Source organism: Toxorhynchites rutilus, chromosome 2 (assembly GCF_029784135.1).
Source record: "Toxorhynchites rutilus septentrionalis strain SRP chromosome 2, ASM2978413v1, whole genome shotgun sequence".
In the NCBI taxonomy this organism is placed as follows: Eukaryota; Metazoa; Arthropoda; class Insecta; order Diptera; family Culicidae; genus Toxorhynchites; species Toxorhynchites rutilus.
Genome location: NC_073745.1, coordinates 266,693,991 through 266,715,059, shown reverse-complemented (window position 1 = coordinate 266,715,059; position 21,069 = coordinate 266,693,991). Strand labels below are relative to the sequence as shown.

The window sequence follows — 21,069 nt, the reverse complement described above, 5'->3', positions numbered from 1 at the left end:
ACTTAATTATGTTTGTATAACGTTCTTGATGTTTTCACCAAAACTTATAATTATAATATGAAATCACTATCAAACACAATTCTTGTTCAGGGTTTTTTCACTACTTGCGAAAGAACGTATTGCTATATTACATAAAATATATTTATTACAAAAAATGTTTATTTTCATTCATAATTTTTATTTTGTATATGTGTTAATTGCACCTAAAAATTTATTTTTACTGCCACTTCCCAAAAGCAAAACACGAAACTAAATATCATCAACGCGAATTGACAGTTGTTTGTCATGTTTGTTAGTATTAGTACGATTCAGGCAATTTTTCGTCCCATGTATTAGTATGTGTGTGCTATTGACGTTTGTTTTTTTTGAAATCATTTCAAAAGTTGCAAGTGATATGGATGCCGAAAATTATATTTCGCTTTATTTCGCTGCTGTAGAACAAGTGAAGTGATGCAAATTTCTGCTCAAAGCGAAGCAATGGTCTCAGGCGCACGAGGTCATCATGGAGTGTTTTGCCATGGATTGTGTTCAACGGTGGGTAATTTTTTTTTTTTTATCCAAAATATATATTTTTATTAAGGCTCATATGGCGTCAACCTGACGGGGCCGGGAGTTCAATATTTCGACAATGTTTGCCTTATAACTATGTTAGTAATATGTAACCGATTACTCGCGGTTAGTATTACAAGTGTTTTCGTAATTGTGATGTTGCTGTCTTCAATGATCTGCACCTGTGCCCGACACGGGATACTTCCTATTGGGATGCAGCTGACCATTAATCAGCAACGCCCCCCTAGTCTGTACCCCATATCTAGCGTGGTGCGTCTTTCTCGACTCAAGGAATCCAGGATAGAATGGCGGCGCAATCATCAGCTCGTGTAGAGTTGTCATGAGCGGTACAACCTTTGGCTCTTGTTGAATGATCAGTGGACTGCACAACCTTCGGCCCGTGTATCTGTAAAGAGTGTGTGTATGTATTGCCGCGACTAAGTAAAAGTTTATCGATCGGATAGGAGGGATATGAAACGGGGACACAACGAAGGAAATATCATTAAACGTTGACATCGGTGTTTCTGAGGAACAGGTATAGATGAAGCAGAAGATCTGGATCACGGCTAGCTAAGATATCCCGGACGGGGATATCCGATTGTCTGCCTTTTGCTCTCAGTGCTCTAGAGAGCTGAGAGCGAGCAGCATGGAACCGGATACACGACCAGACAATATGCTCGATGTCGTGGTAGCCATCGCCACAATCACAAAGATTGTTTGCTGCGAGCCCAATTCGATAGAGATGCGCGTTTAGGTTGTAGTGATTGGACATAAGCCGAGATATCACGCGAATGAAATCACGACCGACATTCAATCCCTTAAACCAAGCTTTCGTCGAAACCTTAGGGATAATCGGTGGGTAATGTCAGCGACAAATTATTCATAATTCATTGATTAACTTCTGTTTTTGTTTTGCTCACAGAAAACTTCCATCATTTAAATTCGATACTGAACGAGTTCTAGAATGTCAAACAAATTTTCAACTGTTCCATCAAGGGGCAGATTTCGAGCGACTTCATCCAGCTGAATATGAAGGTGAGTGTTTGTTAACTTGAACACACCAAAATAGTTTCTCTTCTAATATTCTTATTCGGTATTTCATACAGTTCAACCTGACCCGGAACGCGATCGACGAAGAGGTGGTCAAAGCTTGGCTCGAGGAATTCAAGACCAAACTGTCCGATCTGTGCTCGGTGATCAAGATGTTTCCCTGCCCGACGCTGAAGCATCGACTCTGTCAGAACGCAATCACCCAGCTATTGGTCATCCGCTATGCGTTGATGCAAAATGCGCTCGAGGAATACGTCCTTCTGCCCCAGGAATACGTCCTCGAGAAATTGCGGCTGAGCGCGTTTCTGGACGAGGATCCGCGGAAGCAGCGATGAATAGCGTTTGAAAGAAATGTATGATGTAATTTTAATCGCAAAGCAATATTACTACAATGCTGAAACAAAAAAAAAACACTCTAGAATAAATGGATGGGTACACATCCTTTCGTACGCAAATTTCATGATGATCACAGGAAGTGAACAGATAATACATATAAATAAGTAGTGCCCCTGGCTTGTTAGGCAATGTTATTATAATTGGCTCATAAAAAATTGTTCATTTTTATCTAACTATCTGAGACTGTTAAAAAAGTATGTGGCAATAGAGCGTGTGAAATAAATCATGCTGTTTGTGTATGATTAGAAATAAAATAAATTAGTGAGTGAATGAGTACACAGCAACTGGACAAAAGTTAGTTTTTGTAATACTGTTGATGACAGCCAAGTCTTTTGTCCTGTAAGTTTTTCATGTTCATTTATCATTGCAAATTTACGTTGCCGTCGTTGTGAGAATCATTGTAAAACGAGATGCGCCTAAGATGAACGTGTGCGCTCTGCAAATTACGGAAAAGGTTTGCGAACGTATTTTGAACGCTTTGACCGCTCTGACGGCACTTATCGGTAAAAACACCGTCCTGATGTGCGCCTGCGAGGCCTGCACTCACTTTGGCCGTGCCAAACTTCGACATTCATATGTACTTTCCAAGAAACGCAAATTTGAGCAGGCTCGTGGTTGCAGCAGCAGCTGTGGTTTCAAGATTTTTCATATGCAATCTGTTCATGACCCATCCCCAAAAGGCACATCATGAGAGGGTGCTCACAAACAATGGTGGGAATTCAGAAAACACGGGTTCGATCAGCTCGGTGCAGCTGTACCACAGGTAATAAGAACAAGGTACAGATGCTTGATCTTCGCTCACTCATATGCGATCGGAAGCGAAAGATGCGCAAGGGAATTGGGGAGTTCACCGCTGCCGATAGCGATCGAGAACATCGCACAGATATGCGATCAGCAAAGCGTAAGCGGAAATGATTTTATTATTCTGCCGAGCAGATACGTCCGAATCGTTCACTATGGAATCAACAATAAATTAAATATTTTATCGGATGTTTTGTTAAATGAATACAAGTTGTAATGTTGTGAAACTGTACATTATGAATATAAGTTTTATATACCTAGTGTTTTCATGTGAATATATGTAGTTCTACCAGAACTGTATTTTGAATGAAGAGAAGGATTCTTTGATGTTTGTGCCGGTTGTTCCGCCGTTTTGTATTTACTGTCGACATTGCGTGGAGTGCAGTTCAATTTTTTGTTCGCCGAAAGCAACTTGTGGTGGGGAAAATAATTTCCCCATACAATGTTGGCAGCTGGAAATTGTGGGCTGTCGAATTGAGCCAGCCACCTAACAGCAATCAGTTGTATGTAGCAGAAATATTTGCAGCAATGTTCACCTGTCAAACCACTGTATAAACAAATGCATGTATGTGTATGTGAAAGATGTACGGTTTTGTATAGCGCGAGGTCTCTTTCACATTGTTATCCGGTTATCCGTCCAAACCCAGCGGCGCTTTTTGAAACCGGTCCGGCAGAAACCGGATAATGTGTAATCGCCCTTAGGCCGATTACACATTATCCGGTTTCAGCCGGACCGGCAAATTTCCTAAATGGCAAATTTCGACCGTACCAACCTCTTTACGGCGCCGTGATGCAGCCGTCTACTGCTACTACAATGTCCGGCGACCGGACAAGAATGATACGCGATGACAGTAGCACCGTGTCGACGTCTGGTGGAGACTTCGGTTTGGGAAAGCAAATCATTCTCTATACGCTTAGCAGATCTTAAGACAGTTTTAAGTTGTTTAAATTTTTAATGAAAATTTCTACTTTATGTTATTTGATTACGTAAAACCCGTAGTACTGATTCTTAATTAACCATTTTTGTATAATTTTCTTGACATTTTCACTAAAACTCATTGTAATATGAAATCAGTATCAAACACAATTATTCTTCAGGGCGTTTTCCCCACTTGCAAAAGAAGGTGTTACTCTATTACATAAAGAACATATTTCATAAGAAGAAGTTATTTTTCATTCATACTTTTATTTTTAAAACATGTGTTTACTGTACCTGAAAATCCATTATCACTATCATTTCCCAAAAGCGGAACACGAAACTCCATGCCATCAACGCGAATTGACAGTTGTTTGTCATGTCTGTTAGTATTAGTACAATTCAGGCAATTTTTATCCCCTTGAATGTGTGTGTGCTATTGACGTTTGTTTGTTGATTTTGAAATCAATTCAGAATTTACAAGTGATATGGATGTCGAAATTTTCATTTCGCTTCTTCGGCAACGATCTGTGCTGCGGAACAAATTCGGTGATACAAGTTGCTGCACGAAGGTAAGCAATGGTCACAGGCGCACGAGATCATCATGGAGCATATTGCCGTGGACTGTGTTATCAACGGTGGGTGGTGTCTTTCGACAAATTGAACGAGTTCTTAAATTAACTTCCGTTTTTGTTTTGTTCACAGATTCGCTACTGAACGAGTTCGATGATGTCAAACAAATTTCCAACTGGTTAATCAAGGGGCATGTTTTGAGTGAGCTTATCGAGACTTTATGAGGAGTTTAGTTTGTGGTAATTTGAGCACACCAAAAATAGCTCTCTCCTAATATTAAATTCTTATTCTTTCAGACAATTTGACCTGACTCGAGACGCGATCGACTACGAGGTGGACGTGGCTCGGCTCGAGGATCTCAAGCCCTAAATGTCCGATCTGTGATCGGTGATCGAGATGTTTCCCTGTCCGACGCCGAAGCATCGGTTCTGTCAGAGCGAAATCACCCAATATATCTGAGTCGGACATTTTTAAATAGCTGTGCGTAGATTCACGCTCGAGTAGCTACTCCTGCCCCAGGAGTACGTGCTCGATAAATTGCGGTATATTCTGAGCGCGTTTCTGGGCGAGGACCTGCGTAAACAGCAATGAGACAGAGTTCGAAGGAAAATTATGACGTTATTTTTATCATAAAGATTGTCAGTGCAATGGTGAAATAAAGAAAAAACACAAAAATATGGGCACACAATACATATAAATAACTTCATCGAGCTGATTGTGAAGGTGAGTTTTTGTTGATTTGGACACACCAAAATAGTTCCCTCTTCTAATATTCTTATTTGGTATTCCAGACAGTTCGACCTGACCCGGAACACGATCGACGATGAGGTGGCCGCAACTCGGCTCGAAGAACTCCAACCCAAACTGTCCGATCTGTGCTCGGTGATCAAGATGTCCCGGCGCTGAAGTATCGGTTCTGTTAGAACTAAATCACCCAGCTGTTGGCATATATATGATTTGGCCATTCTTCGCCCACGATCCGATGTGCGTTGATGCGAAATGTGCTCCAGAAGCTGTCCCTGCCCCAGTTGAACGTGTTCCAGGAATTGCACACATGCTCAGCGTGTTTCTGGACGAAGATCTGCGGAAGCAACAATGAGATAGTGTTTGAAGGGAAATTATGTTTTTTCAATTAATTTATTTGTAAGGCTCAATCGCGTGTGAAATAAATTATGCTATTTGTGTATGTTTGAAAATAAAATAATTTAGCGTACGAATAAGTACACCGCAACTGGACCAAAATTAGTTTTTGTAATACTGTTGATGACACCTATGTGTTTTGTCCAGTAAGTTTTTCATTTTTATCATTACAAATTTACATTGCCGCTGTTGTGGGAACTGTTGTAGATATATTATATATTATGTAGATATTGGCCATATGTGGCCAAGATAAACGTGTGTGTGTGTGCTGAGCGAATTACGGAAAATGCTCGTAAACGTATTCTGAAGTGGGCGTAAGAACACCGTCCTGATGCAGGGTGCGCGTAATGTCCTGGTTTGCCACACTCCAACATTCGGCCGTCTTTTCCAAGGGACGCAAATACGAGAAAGCTCGTAGTTGCCGCAGCAGCTGTGGTTTCAATATTTTTCGTATACAGTGGAACCCCGACTATCCACGAGCGGATGATAGTTTGCCTCATACAAACGTCTTAGATACAAACTAATGTCGTATCCAGACCATTCACCATTCCGCCGTCATCGCGGATATTTGCAGCAATGTTTATCTGTCATTCCGCTATATAAATGAATGCATGTATGTGTATGTGAAAGATGTACGGTTTTGTGTAGCGTGAGGTCTCTTTTACATTGTTATCCGGTTATCCGTCCAAACCCAGCGGCGCTTTTTGAAACCGGATAATGTGTAATCGCCCTTAGCCTTCATGGCACGCCATCCTGAGCAATCCAACGGATTAGAATTTGGGTTCCGGATATATGAATCCTACGATTGAACTAGTGATGCACTGCCATGAGAAAATACTATGTATTTTCAAAACAATTGAATAGATATTTTGAAGAAGACTTATGAAATATCTGGCCGAGCTAGAGATTATGGTTGGGATTAGCAGGGATATTAGAAACAGTTATGTTCAATTGTATGATAGCATAAGGTTTATCACTATCTACACTGGAGAAAAACATTAGTAGATGCAGCTACTAAATCTTTAGTAACCGAAACATTGGTAAAATATACACATTTTTTGTACAGATTACCAAATCTTTGTAAAACTAATATCAAATGCAATGTACATCCCTACCAACGATTCGTACATTTTACTTCATAGCATGAGTAACCTTGAGTATTTTCATGCTTAGCAACTGTGTGCGTGCATTCGCCATTTCTCTAGTGGAAGTGGAGCGGTTTGGAGGTAAACATTTTGTTTTTGTTGATTCATTGTACCTTAATATTTCTTTTTTTTCAGCTTCTAATCGTAGAAAACAAATTGCACTAAGCAATCAGCTGAACCAAACTACCAGCGCCGATTCGGACAACATCGTCTTGGATGAGGAGCAGCAGCACCTGCGTAGATCTTCGGTGTTGGCCCAACTGCCGCTCACAACAAACTTCTGCGAAAATGAAAAACTGCAAAGGTTTGTGTGATTATTAATATTAGAATATTAACAAGAATAAAATTATTTGAAAACAGCTTTCGAAAAAGATTTATTATTCGACAAAAATCGTTATTGCTTTGATTATCCCTTTACAAATGAGGGCCAACATCTTCATTGATATTGCCCCAAAATTGAGCCAACATTGCACCTACAAACCGTGATTTTGCTTGAAATTTGTGTCTATCAATTTGTTTTTGTAGAATGTACTAATCATTAGTAGGGTAGAAAATGACTAGCGAATTGGTAATATTTACCAAAAAATTTGTCATATTTACTAATTATTTCTCTTAGTGTAGTGAAGAATGCTATGTTTTCACCATGAAAAAAAAAGTAAGTCGTTGTGTACTAATTTGTTTTTTTTTTGTAGTATCGCATTCATGGACCCCCCCATGTATTCATACAACGAGAAATATTTCACCAGAGACATTTGAATTACATCACCTTTCATTCAAAATAAATCAAAACATTCCTACACGGTGCTGGTCGTATTTTTCCGGTTTAGACGAAATCAAAATCCAAATTCATTCCGTTTATTACCGGGTTCCAAATGCCAAGTGTTGAAACTCCCCAGTCCTCAGCGAAAGAAACAGCTCCTTGTCGGACGTGTATCGATTTCAAATCATGGTCCAAGCAACAACGGAAAGCATTATCCACGACATCGAAACCATCAGATGTAACCCAAACCACCAACTCCAAAGCACAATCCTCCGATACCTCAAAAAACGAATCCCCAGCGCACTGCCCATTAGATAAGGAACGATTGGGCCGCTACACCTGGGGTTTATTGCACACGATGGCAGCCTATTTCCCAGATAATCCAACCATAGAGGAACAAAGCAACGTGAGGCATTTTTTCAACGCGTTTGCCAAAGTCTACCCGTGCGAATACTGCGCGAAAGATTTTCAAAATGAGTAAGCAAGTAAATCGTGATAATTGATCCTATTTATCGTTTCCTCGGTTGTCTTCCAGATTGAAAGATTCACCGCCAGAGACGAAATCCCAGCATACGCTTTCACAATGGCTTTGTAGGATACATAATAAAGTGAACCGTAAGCTTGGCAAGCCAGAGTTTGACTGCACGAATGTTAATGAACGTTGGCGTGATGGTCCCGCGGATGGATCTTGTGATTAGAACTGCGAGGCGAGGATCTAGTTTGTGTGATAATGTAAATAAAGCGACGGAGCATAAATTCACGTTTGTTTGATTCAATAACAATATATTTGAATAACAAGTTATTAAATATTTTCTGCTATTCTACTCCAAGGAATTTTCAAGGTAAACATTTTAAGAATATACAGTAGTCATTCGCTAACTGGGCCGACAAGGAAAATGTCAGAAAAAAACCGAGGGGAACTTCAATGTATTGTTTGATTAAAGTTTACAGCATTGGACTTGATACTCCGAATTTGAGAAGCGACAATAATGGATTTTCATGTGTAATTAACCAGCTTTAAAAATAAGAATTGTGAATGAAAATTAACTTTTCCCAATCAGATTAGGGACAGAAATATCATGAGTTTGGGCACCCCCTTCGACACCGTGAACAAACGTGGACATCTTTTATACTCCATACTCTGTCATCCACGTGGAGATTCTATCATATTTGAAAAATCAAAATAAAGTAGAATCTCACCTAAATTCATTTTTGGGTTTGTTCCTATTTTTTATGCTATGTTTTTATGGATAAAAATGTTAATTTAGTTAAGCAGTTTTCCATCTATGTTGTGGTTTTATCGCTAAAATCCATATAAAAAAAAAAGTTGTGAATCTATTCTCGAGCATTGTTTATTATTAACCGACGTAAACTGGCCGAGCTGTTTGTTTTCAAAAAAATTAGGCAATGAAATCAAGGGTTATTGTTATTGCAATCTCGGAAGAAAGCAGTAGTGATATAAAAAAAATTATATCGATACCATCCCGCGGTTCTGAAAATGTCGTGTTGTGTTATGTAGTGTTGGCTTATTTAACACACGAATTGCGGCTCAAACTTATAGACGATAATCAGTGCCCAATTTCTGACGACCTTGAGTTAGGTTGGAACTAACTAAGGTTTAGAAACGAATTCCTTATTAGAAATCCGGACAGCAGCCCCGCGGAGATGGTGGTGAGTTGGAAAGAAGAAGAAGAGCCCAGTAAGCAAAGTTAAGCAGGCCTTGGGAAGAATAGGTGTAGCCCGGGATTGGAAAACTGCAGCCGTGGACCAAGTTATTTTTTTCCTTTTACACCCATACCTCGCTTTATGGCCTAGACAGGTTCCACGAAACTTGACCGCAAAGCGAAAAGCCGTATAAGGGATAAATTATTATAACAAAAATTCATACAAATTCAATCGGATCGGTTCCAAATTTGTTAAATATGTAACGTGGTTTATTATTCAAATTGCATTTTTTAAAAATATTTTCGTTTAACTAAAAAATACCTACATAGTAAGTAGGGTAACACGGGGTGATTTGGTCATATGGGGTGATTTGGACCACCCCTTTATCTCAAAAATTACGGCTCAACTTGGATTTTTTATAATGTCATTTCCTTCTATTGTTGAACCGTATGTACCTAAAGTAAAAAAACTTTGGTAAAACTTCACACAAGTAGAGGGAAATGGTAGCATAAACATAACGTCAAAAAATGTGATTTTTCCGATAGTGGTTTTAAGGTTTTTCCCGCTAATTAAACAAACTTTTCGTGTATTGTGCAGTAAAGTTCTGTTCGCCTACAGAAGAAAAACAATTTGATGTAGCGAAATTGTAATTTTGATAACAATAAATGAAATTAATTGCATTTTAATTTTTGCGTGTTGTGTGGGGTGACATGGACACGTTTCTGTGGGGTGATTTGGTCCTACAGGTTTGAGACTTTTCTTTGGTCTAATTGATTCCAGATGCCACTGAATTACAAAAAGAGGATGGACAGAAAACGTTGGAAGAAGGAGGAGCTTGAAAGAGCAACACAGGCCATCGAGAACGAATTTTCATTGACCAAGCATCAACAGTGTTTGAAAATGCTCGACCAACAGTGAAAAGATTCATGCAGAATTCAAGATGGTGGCAACCCAATTTTTCTGGTCTGGAATCTGGCCAAGACACCTGGTATCGATCCCAAAACATTGTTACTGATTGTAACATTATCCCAAAATACTTTACATAAACATAAGTATGTTTTTTTCGATAAAATACACACTGGACCAAATCACCCCACAGACGGTCCAAATCACCTCGCATCAAATTTTAATGTCCAAAAATCATCTCTTTTATTTTATGATGTATTTCGTAGATTGAAGCTTTGTATAATAATTAAACATTATTTATTGAGAGAAAACAAGTGTAGCTCAGTATACAATGTGACATTTTTTATTTAGACCGTATTGGTTTGGAAATATTAGGCAATTTGCTTAGGTGGTCCGAATTCCCCCCTTTTCCCTTTTACATTTGTGCATAAAATAATAACAGACTCAAAAAACCAACATTTTCCACGCCGACAGCTTCGAGAAGTCGCACGCGCTCTGTGTACGTTCCCGTTAGCGTGATCGGATACCGTTAGTGCAGTTGTTTTTTCCCGCATTGGTGCTTATTGGTGTCGCGCGTGAATTAAAAATAGTTTCCGCGATAGCATAAGCAGAAGAAAAACTCGCCTCAGCTAAGACTATCAAATCAGCTGAATTTTGGTTTTCACCAAATCATCGCCATTACTATTGGCATCGGATAGCAGTGTTCAATCAGTGTGATTCGACGCTCACTGACGAAAACGTGAAGAAGCACTTCTTGGTAGTGGTGGTGTTGGATTACGATCTCTCTTGTGCCGAGCGTCCAGCACGCGATCAACCGAACGACAAGTTCAGCTGCACCGGTGGGTGCGTTTAGGTATTTAAGAATTATTAGTTTTTAAGATTGGATAGTTTTAAAATTTGAAAAAAAAAATATTGTTTTTTTTAACTGCCGCATAATCATGGCAGAAGCAGGAAGAGAGTTTCCTGATATGGAAACCTCTGACTCCGAAACTAACACCCCTTCAGTTGTGCAAACGGCAGGAGGAAAATCGCTCAAGCGAAATACCACTTCGGAAGATGTTACTTCCGAAGAAGAGTCATCCCACCTCAAGAAGCCCCCCTCGAAAAAACTCGCAACCCTCGCAACTCGCAACTTCTCAATCCCCGGAACCATCCACTTTACCTCAACCCCCGATCTCGCATCCCTTATCTGTTGCTTCCGATCCCCCTCAACCATCCACCTCCTCTTCCCCCTCTATCGCCAACGTTCCCGCTCAACCATCGACCTCGTCTTCCCCCTCCGCTGTCTCCGCTCCTGAGGCACCTGATAATGGCTCGTGGGTTGTTTTCTTCCGGCCCAAACCAAACGGGAAATCGCTCAATGCTCAATTCAGATCATGAAAGATCTGTCAAAAAATTATTCCTCCGTGGTCGAAATTCGCAAAGTTAGACCGAACAAACTGCGTGTTGTCGTGGCTGATCGGAAGCAAGCTAACGAGATTGTTGTCGACAAGCGGTTCATTTTAGAATATCGCACATACGTGCCCTGCCATAACGTAGAAATCTCGGGGGTGATTACAGAAACGGGTCTGACGAGCGAATTAATAAAAAACGGAGATGGCAGATTTAAAAAGCTTCCTTCGATGCTAGTTAAAATTTTGGACTGCCATCAACTAGGTAAAGTTTACCAGGATGGGGAAAAAGCAAAATTCACGCCGTCCGACTCGTTTCGAGTAACTTTTGCTGGTTCCACCCTCCCTGACTACGTTATGGTGGACAAATTGAGGCTTCCAGTACGACTCTTCGTGCCAAAGCCCATGACTTGCAACAAATGCAAGTCAGTTGGTCATACAGCAGATTATTGCGCCAACAAGGAGCGCTATGCCATTTGCGGAGAGCAACATGTGGGGAAATCCTGCAGTGCGACTGAGCATAAGTGTCCTTATTGTGGGGGATCCCCACACGTGCTCTCAGCTTGTGAAACTTACAAGAGTCGCTGGGAGAAACAGAAGCGCTCTTTAAAGGAACGCTCGAAACGCACTTTTGCGGAAATTTTAAAGGGCGCTTCTCCACAGGCCCTACAGCAACAACATCCAATCTCCTCCCACAATATCTTTTCCACGTTGCCAGTTGACGAAATGGAAGCGGACACAGCTAACGGGGGCACACCGTTTATTTCCCAAGGGAATCCCCGGCGCAAAAATGTGACCACTCCCAAAATTCAATCACAAGTCCCTCCGGTGATATCCCTTGTTAGCTTGCCTAAAAAATCGAATGCAGCGGACAAGCAAACTCAGGTTCCTCCTGGCTTCCGTGGGAATAGTTCATCTTCGAACGACCCAGCACTCGAGGGGACATCAAAAACCCCAACTGTCCCTATTTTTCCGTCCAGCTCAACTCCCCAATCGGGATTTATAAAGTTGACTGACCTTGTGGCTCAAATCTTCACGTGTTTTAATGTTTCCGACTCCATCAGAACCATTGTCATCTCAATGCTTCCAGTATTAAAGACAATTTTGCAACAATTGATGCAAACATGGCCCCTCCTTGCAATGATTATCTCTCTTGATGTCTAATTCAAATAGAGAGGTCGGAGATATCACTGTTTTACAGTGGAATTGTCGTAGTCTTATCCCTAAGTTGGATACATTCAAATTTTTAATTCATAAGTTCAATTGTGATGTTTTTGCTTTGTCCGAAACTTGGCTTTCTTCGCGAGATGATCTATCTTTCCACGATTTTAATATTATACGCTTGGACCGTGTTGACAGATACGGAGGGGTACTATTGGGGATCAATAAGTGCCACTCATTTTGTCGAATTAACCTTCCACCTATTGGAGGGATTGAAGCTGTTGCTTGTCATGCAAACATCAGAGGCAAAGACCTCTGTATTGTCAGCTTGTATTGGCCTCCGAGAGCTGCGGTTAGCCGCAAACAACTTGTTGACATGTGCTCACTCCTTCCTGAGCCACGATTGATCTTGGGAGACTTCAACTCTCACGGAACTGCCTGGGGGGAACAGTACGACGACAATCGTTCATTGTTGATATATGACCTTTGTAACAGCTTCAATATGACCGTTTTGAACACTGGGGAAACAACACGTGTACCTAAACCTCCTGCTAACCCAAGTGCTCTTGACCTCTCGCTTTGCTCGAATTCACTATCGTTAGATTGCAAGTGGAATGTAATCCAGGACCCCAACGGTAGTGATCACTTGCCAATCAAAATTTCCATCACCATTGGGTCGAATTCTTCTGAATCTATAAACATGGCATATGACCTCACAAGACACATTGACTGGAAAAAATATGCGGACGCGATTGCTCTAGCCATCAATTCCAGAGATGGTTTACCTCCATTGGAGGAGTATAACTTCCTTTCTCGTTTGATCTATGACAGCGCGGTTCGCGCTCAAACGAAATCCATCCCAGGTTCCACTATTCGTCGAAGGCCTCCCAATCTATGGTGGGATAGCATATGTTCCAAGCTTTATGTAGAAAAATCGAATGCATTTAAAGCTTTTCGGAAACGTGGAACCCCTGAAAATTTTCAAACATATTTAGCCCTTGAAGATCATTTTAAAAACTTAATCAAAGGGAAAAAACGTGCTTATTGGCGAAATTTCGTGGGAGGTTTGTCACGAGAAACGTCAATGAAAAAATTATGGAAAGTGGCTCGAAACATGAGAAATCGCTCTTCAACGAATGAAAGCGAAGAATATTCACATCGATGGATTTTTAATTTTGCACGGAAGGTTTGTCCTGATTCCGCTCCTGTGCAAAAAATTGTTCGAGATATATCACAAGATAGGTGCGATCTTGATTCCGAGTTTTCGATGGTAGAATTCTCTCTTGCTCTCCTTTCATGTAACAATTCTGCTCCGGGATCGGATAGAATTAAGTTCAACTTGCTGAAAAACCTCCCTGATGTGGCGAAACATCGCTTGTTGAATTTATTCAATCGGTTTCTGGAGCATAATATTGTTCCAGATGATTGGAGACAAGTACGAGTTATTGCTATTCAAAAACCCGGAAAACCCGCGTCCGACTTCAATTCGTACCGCCCAATAGCAATGCTGTCTTGTATACGGAAATTGTTGGAGAAAATGATCTTGTTTCGCCTTGATCGATGGGTTGAAACGAATGGCCTACTCTCAGATACACAATATGGGTTCCGCAGGGGCAAGGGGACGAATGATTGTCTTGCGTTGCTTTCTTCAGAAATTCAAATGGCTTACGCCGAAAAAAAACAAATGGCTTCAGTATTCTTGGACATAAAGGGGGCCTTTGATTCAGTTTCAATAGAGGTCCTGTCAGACAAATTACACTCTCGGGGTCTGCCGCCTCTATTGAATAATATGTTATATAACTTGCTTTGTGAGAAACATTTGAATTTTTCTCACGGGGATTCGACAGTAAGTCGGGTCTCCTACATGGGGCTCCCCCAGGGCTCATGTTTAAGCCCCCTTTTGTACAACTTCTATGTAAGCGACATCGACAATTGCCTTACAAAAAATTGCAGCTTAAGACAACTTGCAGATGATGGAGTGGTGTCTGTCGTAGGATCAAACGAATCCGACCTGCAAGAACCCTTACAAGATACTTTGAACAATTTTTCAACCTGGGCCATTGGGCTAGGGATCGAATTCTCCACGGAGAAAACAGAGATGGTGGTTTTTTCTAGGAAGCATAGACCAGCAAAACCAAAGCTTCAACTTTTGGGTAAACCGATCACTCATGCTATGTCATTCAAGTATCTTGGGGTCTGGTTCGACTCCAAATGTACTTGGGGGGCCCATATTAGGTATCTGAGTAAAAAATGCCAACAAAGAATAAACTTTCTCCGTACAATTACCGGCACCTGGTGGGGAGCCCACCCAGAAGATCTTATAATGTTGTATCGAACAACTATTCTCTCAGTGATGGAGTATGGCAGTTTCTGTTTTCAATCAGCTGCCAGAACACACCTCATTAAACTCGAGCGAATTCAGTATCTTTGTCTCCGTATCGCGTTGGGATGTATGCCCTCAACGCATACCATGAGTCTCGAGGTTTTGGCAGGCGTACTCCCACTAAAAGATCGCTTCAATTTATTATCCCTTCGGTTCTTCATCCGGTGTAAGGTCATGAACCCATTGGTGATCGCAAAATTTGAGCAGCTGATCGTGCTAAATTTTCACTCCGGATTCATGAGTTCATACCATGAATTCATCTCCATGCAGGTTGATCCTTCTTCGTATATTCCCAACCGTGTTTGTTTTCCTGACTACATCAATTCCTCTGTGCATTTTGATCTGTCCATGAAGCAGGATATCCATGGAATTCCAGATTATCATCGATCGGGGATCGTTCCTACGATTTTCGAAGCAAAGTATGGGAGTGTCAATTGTGATAATATGTACTTTACTGATGGGTCCTCTATGAATAAGTCCACAGGATTTGGAGTGTTCAACAAATTTTTTAGCACCTCCCACAGTCTTCAGAATCCTTGCTCAGTGTATATTGCTGAATTGGCAGCAATACACTGGGCGCTGGACAGCGTCGCCTCACGACCTGTTGAACACTATTACATTGTAACGGATAGTCTTAGCTCTGTCGAAGCTATCCGTTCAGTGAGGCCGGAAAAGCACTCGCCGTACTTCCTTGAGAGAATACGAGAAATTTTGAGTGCTTTATCCAGACGCTGTTATGTCATTACCTTTGTCTGGGTCCCTTCACATTGCTCAATTCCGGGTAATGAGAGGGCTGACTCATTAGCAAAGGTAGGTGCAATTGAAGGCGATATTTATCAGCGTCAAATCGCCTTCAATGAATTTTATTCTTTAGTTCGTAGAAATACCATGGCTAACTGGCATCGCAAATGGAACGAAGATGAATTGGGCCGGTGGCTCCACTCGATTATCCCTAAGGTTAGCCTCAATCCGTGGTTCAAAAGTCTGGACTTGAGTCGGGACTTTATTCGCACCTTCTCCCGACTCATGTCCAATCACTGTTCGTTAGACGCGCTGCTTTTTCGTTTTAATCTTGCCGACAGCAATCTCTGCGGTTGTGGCCATGGTTACCACGACATCGAACACGTTGTTTGGTCGTGCGAGTTGTATCTTGTCGCCAGATCGAATTTAGAAAACTCCCTTCGGGCTGGAGGAAAGCAGTCCAATGTGCCGGTGAGAGATGTGTTGGCTCGGTTAGACCTTGATTACATGTCCCAAATATATGTTTTCCTTAAATCTATCGATCTTCGAGTGTGATTGTTCATACATCCTTTTCCCCTCCTTTTCGTCCTTCGCGAGCTATCGGTTCCCTTCCTACTAACATTAGAATAAGTTAAATTGTAAATACATATTAGATGTAAGGATAGTTTTAAGAATTGAGTGTGAAGTGTCAGTGTGAATGAGAATGTGAATGTGAATGTGAGTGCGAGTGTAAACACACATCTCCCTACATCCCATCCTTTTCCTAATGAAAATGTGTCACCCTTCTAAACTCGAGTCGACCGCGAGTAATCGGTTTCCTATTTCATTAACCATAGAATTAAGGAAACAACATGTTGATATATGCTATTTGAAATATAGTTAAGAGTTTGGCTCCATTAAACTTATGTAACTGAGCCTGTAAAAATAAACGGATTAATAAAAAAAAAACCAACAAGAATCTATAAACAAAGATGCAACAACTTCATGTTACATGAAATATGTGTATGTACACTAGAGTGCCAATGAAAATGGATATCTCGAATTTTCAAACGGGACTTTCTTAAAAATGTTGATTCCTACGAAAAACTACCATTGTAGAGTCTATGACCAATCAATCAATTGTAAGTCCACTATAAAAGTTTTACACCCCTGTGGTGGTAGAAATGAAGAGAGGAGAGAATATCGTTCTGAATCATATTTTGGACACTTTGTTCTGATATCTTGAAATGCTTAATGCACTGATGATATAACTATCAAATTAATATCACAATTGCTTCTTTAGAGCAATCCCTTGGTTTCACTATCATTTCACATGAAAACTGCATTTGAATTATCAGCCCTATTCTGTCTTCCGACGGATTTCCATTTCGTTCGAGTTATGATTTCACATACCCCATTTCGAACGTTTTTCCTATTTAATGTTCGAAGAAAAACGTATCAAACGAAATGCAAAAACAGCTCGAACGAAATACAGAATGGAGTCTTATCAAGTCATTCGAAATATTTCAAAACGATCGAAATACAGAATAGGGGTGTATAACATAATCGGCAGAACTATTACAACACTACTCATTATCGTTTGTGTTTGACGTTTTCTTAGCGTGAGCACGTAGAATTTACCCGTTCATGAATATTTAAATTTCCCCCGTGTTTCATCAGTTCTCATCATCTTTAACAGTTTACTGTGATTGCTTGGTAAGTGTTTTGCGGTTGACTATAATATATAATCAAGTGTGATGTAATTTTCGTCCAAAAAATTACAAAATAAAGTGTCCGAAATTTTAATTTAATCTGTCCGAAATTTTATTTTAATCTGTCCGAAATTTGATTTAGTGTCCGAAGTTTGGTTCTTATTCGCTTCATTTGAAAAGCATTTTATTCGATGATTTTTTTATGTTTTCAATCAAATACTTCACGGATAAAATCGAAGAATTGTCCTGCTCCAAGTATCATATCTATACGATGAGTCACGTTGAATTCGGGGTCAGCCAACGGTAGAGTTTCTGGAATTTTCCAGCACGACGTATTGAATGAAACGGGAGGTGTATCACATGTTACTCTACGTAGGACTAAGAAGTCTAGTGTTTGCTGGAATGGGAAAACTCGGGAACGTATTTCTGCCTGCACTTGATGCTTGGCATTCGTGACTGTACCATCTATGCCAGATATTGGGATGTTGATTGGTCTGCGGGCTAGGTGTAACTGCTGACATAAACGCTCGCTGATGGCATTCGGCTGCGAGCCAGAATCCAGCAACGCTCGGGCGACGTGTTCTTGTCCGTATGGATCGACGACCAATAGAACAACCGTTGACAATAATACATTCGTGTGAGTCACCTTCACTGCGGGATTCGCTAGCACTAAGCTAGTGTATGTATCAATAGTAGGTACTGCGGCAGCAACAGCAGACACCATTGGATTTGGACTCGGCTGTTGATTTTCACAGGAGGGCATTGTCATCTGGTTTCTTATGTCTGCATCAGCTTGACGATTCTCGGCCGGTCCTGGGTGAATCATCGAATGATGCCGCTTGGAGCAATGCTTACAGCTGAACTTGGAGCGGCAGCGTCTCGCATAATGGTCATTCCGGAATCAATTACTACAGAGTCGTTTATCATACACCACCTTCAATCGAGCTGCCACATTCATTCCATTGAACACAGCGCAATCCACGAGCGGATGTTTTTGCTTCTCGCAAGCAGGGCACATTGGAAATATTTTTCCAGATGCTCCGTCCGTTACTGCAGCGTTAATATTCAGGCGGGGATGATAGTGCTTCTTACTTCCTGAACTTCCAGCCGCGGGCTTCGATAATAACGACGACGGATTTGGTCGATTAATGAGAATGGTCTCCAATACACGAGCTCTTTTCTGCAGCTGCTGCAGCTTCTGTTGGCTGCTGATCCGATGAAATGGATTCTCCCAAGCCGCTAGAGAGGCGTCGTCCAACTTGTCCTCCAGAATTTCCATTAATATGGAACTGTACTGGGCGATAGGTTCGCCTAGCTGCTCTAACACCGTCGTGTGCCTCTGAAATTCATCCACTATTTTGTGTAAAGCTTCGACGGAATGATTGGGTATCTTGGGATACTTCAAAAGCGCCCGAATATGTTTCTTCCGCAACAAAATCTTGTTGGAATATCGTTGTACTAGCGTTTCCCAAGCTACAGCGTAGTTATTGGCGGTGATTGTGATCGATTGAATTAAATTCGCAGCCTCTCCTTTCAATGCGGCCCTGAGATAGTGGAATTTCTGCACGCATGAAATCTCGTTCGACGTATGAATCATCGACACAAATGTGTCATGAAAGGTAAGCCAATCATTAAAATCGCCGGTAAATTCCGGTAACGTGATCGTGGGCAACTTCACATTAGATAGCGGAGACGAAGTGGGCGGTTGTACATTCATAGAGGATACAGCGGGCGATAACGGTGTGGCAACCTCGGGCATTCTCGTCAACAAACCAGCCTTTACGCGGAAATATTGTTCCTCGATCTTAGCACGACACTCCAAGTTCCCCTTCATGAATTCTTCCGTTTCATCGAGCAGCTCATATTCAGATTGAACTGCTTCGAAGACTTCCATCAGTTTCTCCAATCGTTCCAATCTCAAACCGACTTCCCGGGCATGCTGGGTTGGATCATACTTCTTCAAGAAATCCTCTATGCGCTTCAATCCTTCTACGACGTTTTTTCGCTTTAATTCTTTGGCTTTCAGTTTCTTATCGGCCATGACGACGAATACAGTGGGATCGATTCCAATGAGCTGGTACCTCCACTCTCACGAGGCTTCTTATGCCTTCCGTAGGTATCGCTGCTTCTCGCGAGCTGAGTGTTCACACTCGTACGCGATTCGAGGTTAGATTCCAATGTCGAGCTGAAACGGTCGAAGGAAGACCCAGAAGTACCGCAAAAGAGGGATTTAAGTGTTTGGAACGGTACTAACTTTGTACCTCCGATTTCAGGAGGCCTTGTATAAATTAAAACAAGCGGGAACAGCAGTATACGACGATAGTCGTCCGACGGGATGTATACAAAATAGCGATGCTCTTAATTGGTTGGGGTTATGTTCCACATGTGAACCAAAAATACGCTGGGACTTTCCGATGGGGATCCTGGTCACGGCACCAGTAATGTTGGATACAGCTTGCCTCTCGAATGCAAATTTCGTTTTTTTTTTTTTTTTTTTGCAGTACCGGAAACTACAATATATTCAATATAATAAGAATTTACCAAGAAAGTTTGATAACAAAGCGATAAACAAAGTAGTAGAGCTTTAACGGTTGCCGTTTTATACCATGAGAATTATAGAATACCAAGATAATCTAGTACAGGCATATTTAAATTTTACTAAACCTAACAATATGTTTTGTGGGTGGCACTATAGTTGCCACTGCCTTATAAAGAGTTAATGTAGAATATTCCTTTTCTTTTCTACATTTCGTTTTCACAGTGAAGTGTATACATATCTTACATACTTTGATATCGTTCGAATACTAACAGTACTGAAATATTGATAAAATAATACATTCCCAAAATATAACATTGCGTTTATTCAGTTTTTTTTGTAGGTATGTATGCTTTATTCAGGTTCTAACATGATTTTGAATACTTTTTCTGCTGCCTTGGTTGTTATTTGTTATTTGATTCTAATATTATTGCTAACTGCTTTACGGTTGGAAAATAACTAAATGTTCTTCTCTGCTAGGCCGCTGCTATTATGCTATGCTAGATGGGAAGAAAATAACAAAAAGAAATAGGGTGGAAATTCCGATGCAATGTTTCCCTCTCTTCAGGAACTGAACACCGGACGTAATAGAAACGAATATATACAAAGAATCCATAATAGAAATTTACGCTAAAATGAAATGTGAATGCAACTATTATTCAATTATAAATATATTTGGCAACACTGTGAAAATGTTGGAAATCCCATTTTTGTATATTTATCTTTGTCAATTATTTTCCTCATCAACCAATCAGTAGCCGAGTTGCAAGTGGTCCGAGTTTGACAGAAAGAGTGGTCCGGAATCGGCCCCCTATTGTCATGTCTCGTCTCAGGTGGAAACCAAGACGGGTCTATGGTACTAGGTGAGGCCGTTTCGTCACTAAGTTGGTTAGGGGAGCGGTATATGAAAACAGCACGGAAGAAAGTAGAAGGGGAATTATTTGCTTGTAGCGTGAAAGAGACAGACTGATCACGAGCGAGCTTCGGCAATAGCGTATTGTGTTTTGTTTACAAACAAAACACAGTAGACTTCCAAGATGGCTGAAGAGTGGTTTTAGCAAGTTGGCCCACCTTAGGATATACTTCTAGGCGCCTTGGTGTAAACCAGGTCACAACATTTGACGATTCATCGAGTCACATGTTTGAGTCCAACAGAGTGAAACGTTGGACGAATCGTGTAGCGCCCGCATTAGCAAAGTGGAAATATTCCACGGTGAAATATTTCGCTCCCAGTTCAGCTTTGCCAATATTTCATTCTGACAACT

At 40.9% G+C, this 21,069-nt stretch overlaps 3 protein-coding genes and 1 long non-coding RNA gene across 6 annotated transcripts; 3 read left to right on the top strand and 1 right to left on the bottom strand.

Annotated features, from left to right (window-relative positions):
* The first annotated feature begins 371 nt into the window (after positions 1-371).
* Positions 372-2,135, top strand: LOC129771015 (nuclear pore complex protein Nup98-Nup96-like). Of its 3 annotated transcripts, none has more exons than XM_055774248.1 (3): positions 372-534; positions 1,472-1,584; positions 1,656-2,135. In XM_055774248.1, exons 2-3 carry the CDS (start codon positions 1,579-1,581, stop codon positions 1,932-1,934), a joined length of 285 nt encoding a protein of 94 aa, XP_055630223.1. In that variant the 5' UTR covers positions 372-534; positions 1,472-1,578; the 3' UTR covers positions 1,935-2,135. The 3 variants fall into 3 exon arrangements, with proteins under 3 accessions (XP_055630223.1, XP_055630224.1, XP_055630222.1); XM_055774249.1 differs by having other exon boundaries at positions 372-538; XM_055774247.1 differs by lacking the exon at positions 372-534 and having other exon boundaries at positions 1,459-1,584.
* A 2,038-nt stretch (positions 2,136-4,173) lies between these two features.
* LOC129770700 (uncharacterized) lies at positions 4,174-5,439 on the top strand. The gene is made up of 4 exons (XR_008742180.1): positions 4,174-4,350; positions 4,418-4,524; positions 4,582-5,008; positions 5,077-5,439. It is a non-coding gene; the product is annotated as an uncharacterized LOC129770700 (long non-coding RNA).
* A 1,877-nt stretch (positions 5,440-7,316) lies between these two features.
* On the top strand, positions 7,317-8,154 carry LOC129769439 (FAD-linked sulfhydryl oxidase ALR). Its single transcript, XM_055771718.1, has 2 exons — positions 7,317-7,807; positions 7,866-8,154. The coding sequence occupies exons 1-2, from the start codon at positions 7,443-7,445 to the stop codon at positions 8,026-8,028; spliced, it is 528 nt and encodes a 175-aa protein (XP_055627693.1). The 5' UTR covers positions 7,317-7,442; the 3' UTR covers positions 8,029-8,154.
* Positions 8,155-18,169: 10,015 nt separating this feature from the next.
* Positions 18,170-19,309, bottom strand: LOC129766868 (uncharacterized). The gene has a single exon (XM_055767470.1). It carries the CDS (start codon positions 19,307-19,309, stop codon positions 18,170-18,172), a length of 1,140 nt encoding a protein of 379 aa, XP_055623445.1.
* Between the last annotated feature and the right edge of the window lie 1,760 nt (positions 19,310-21,069).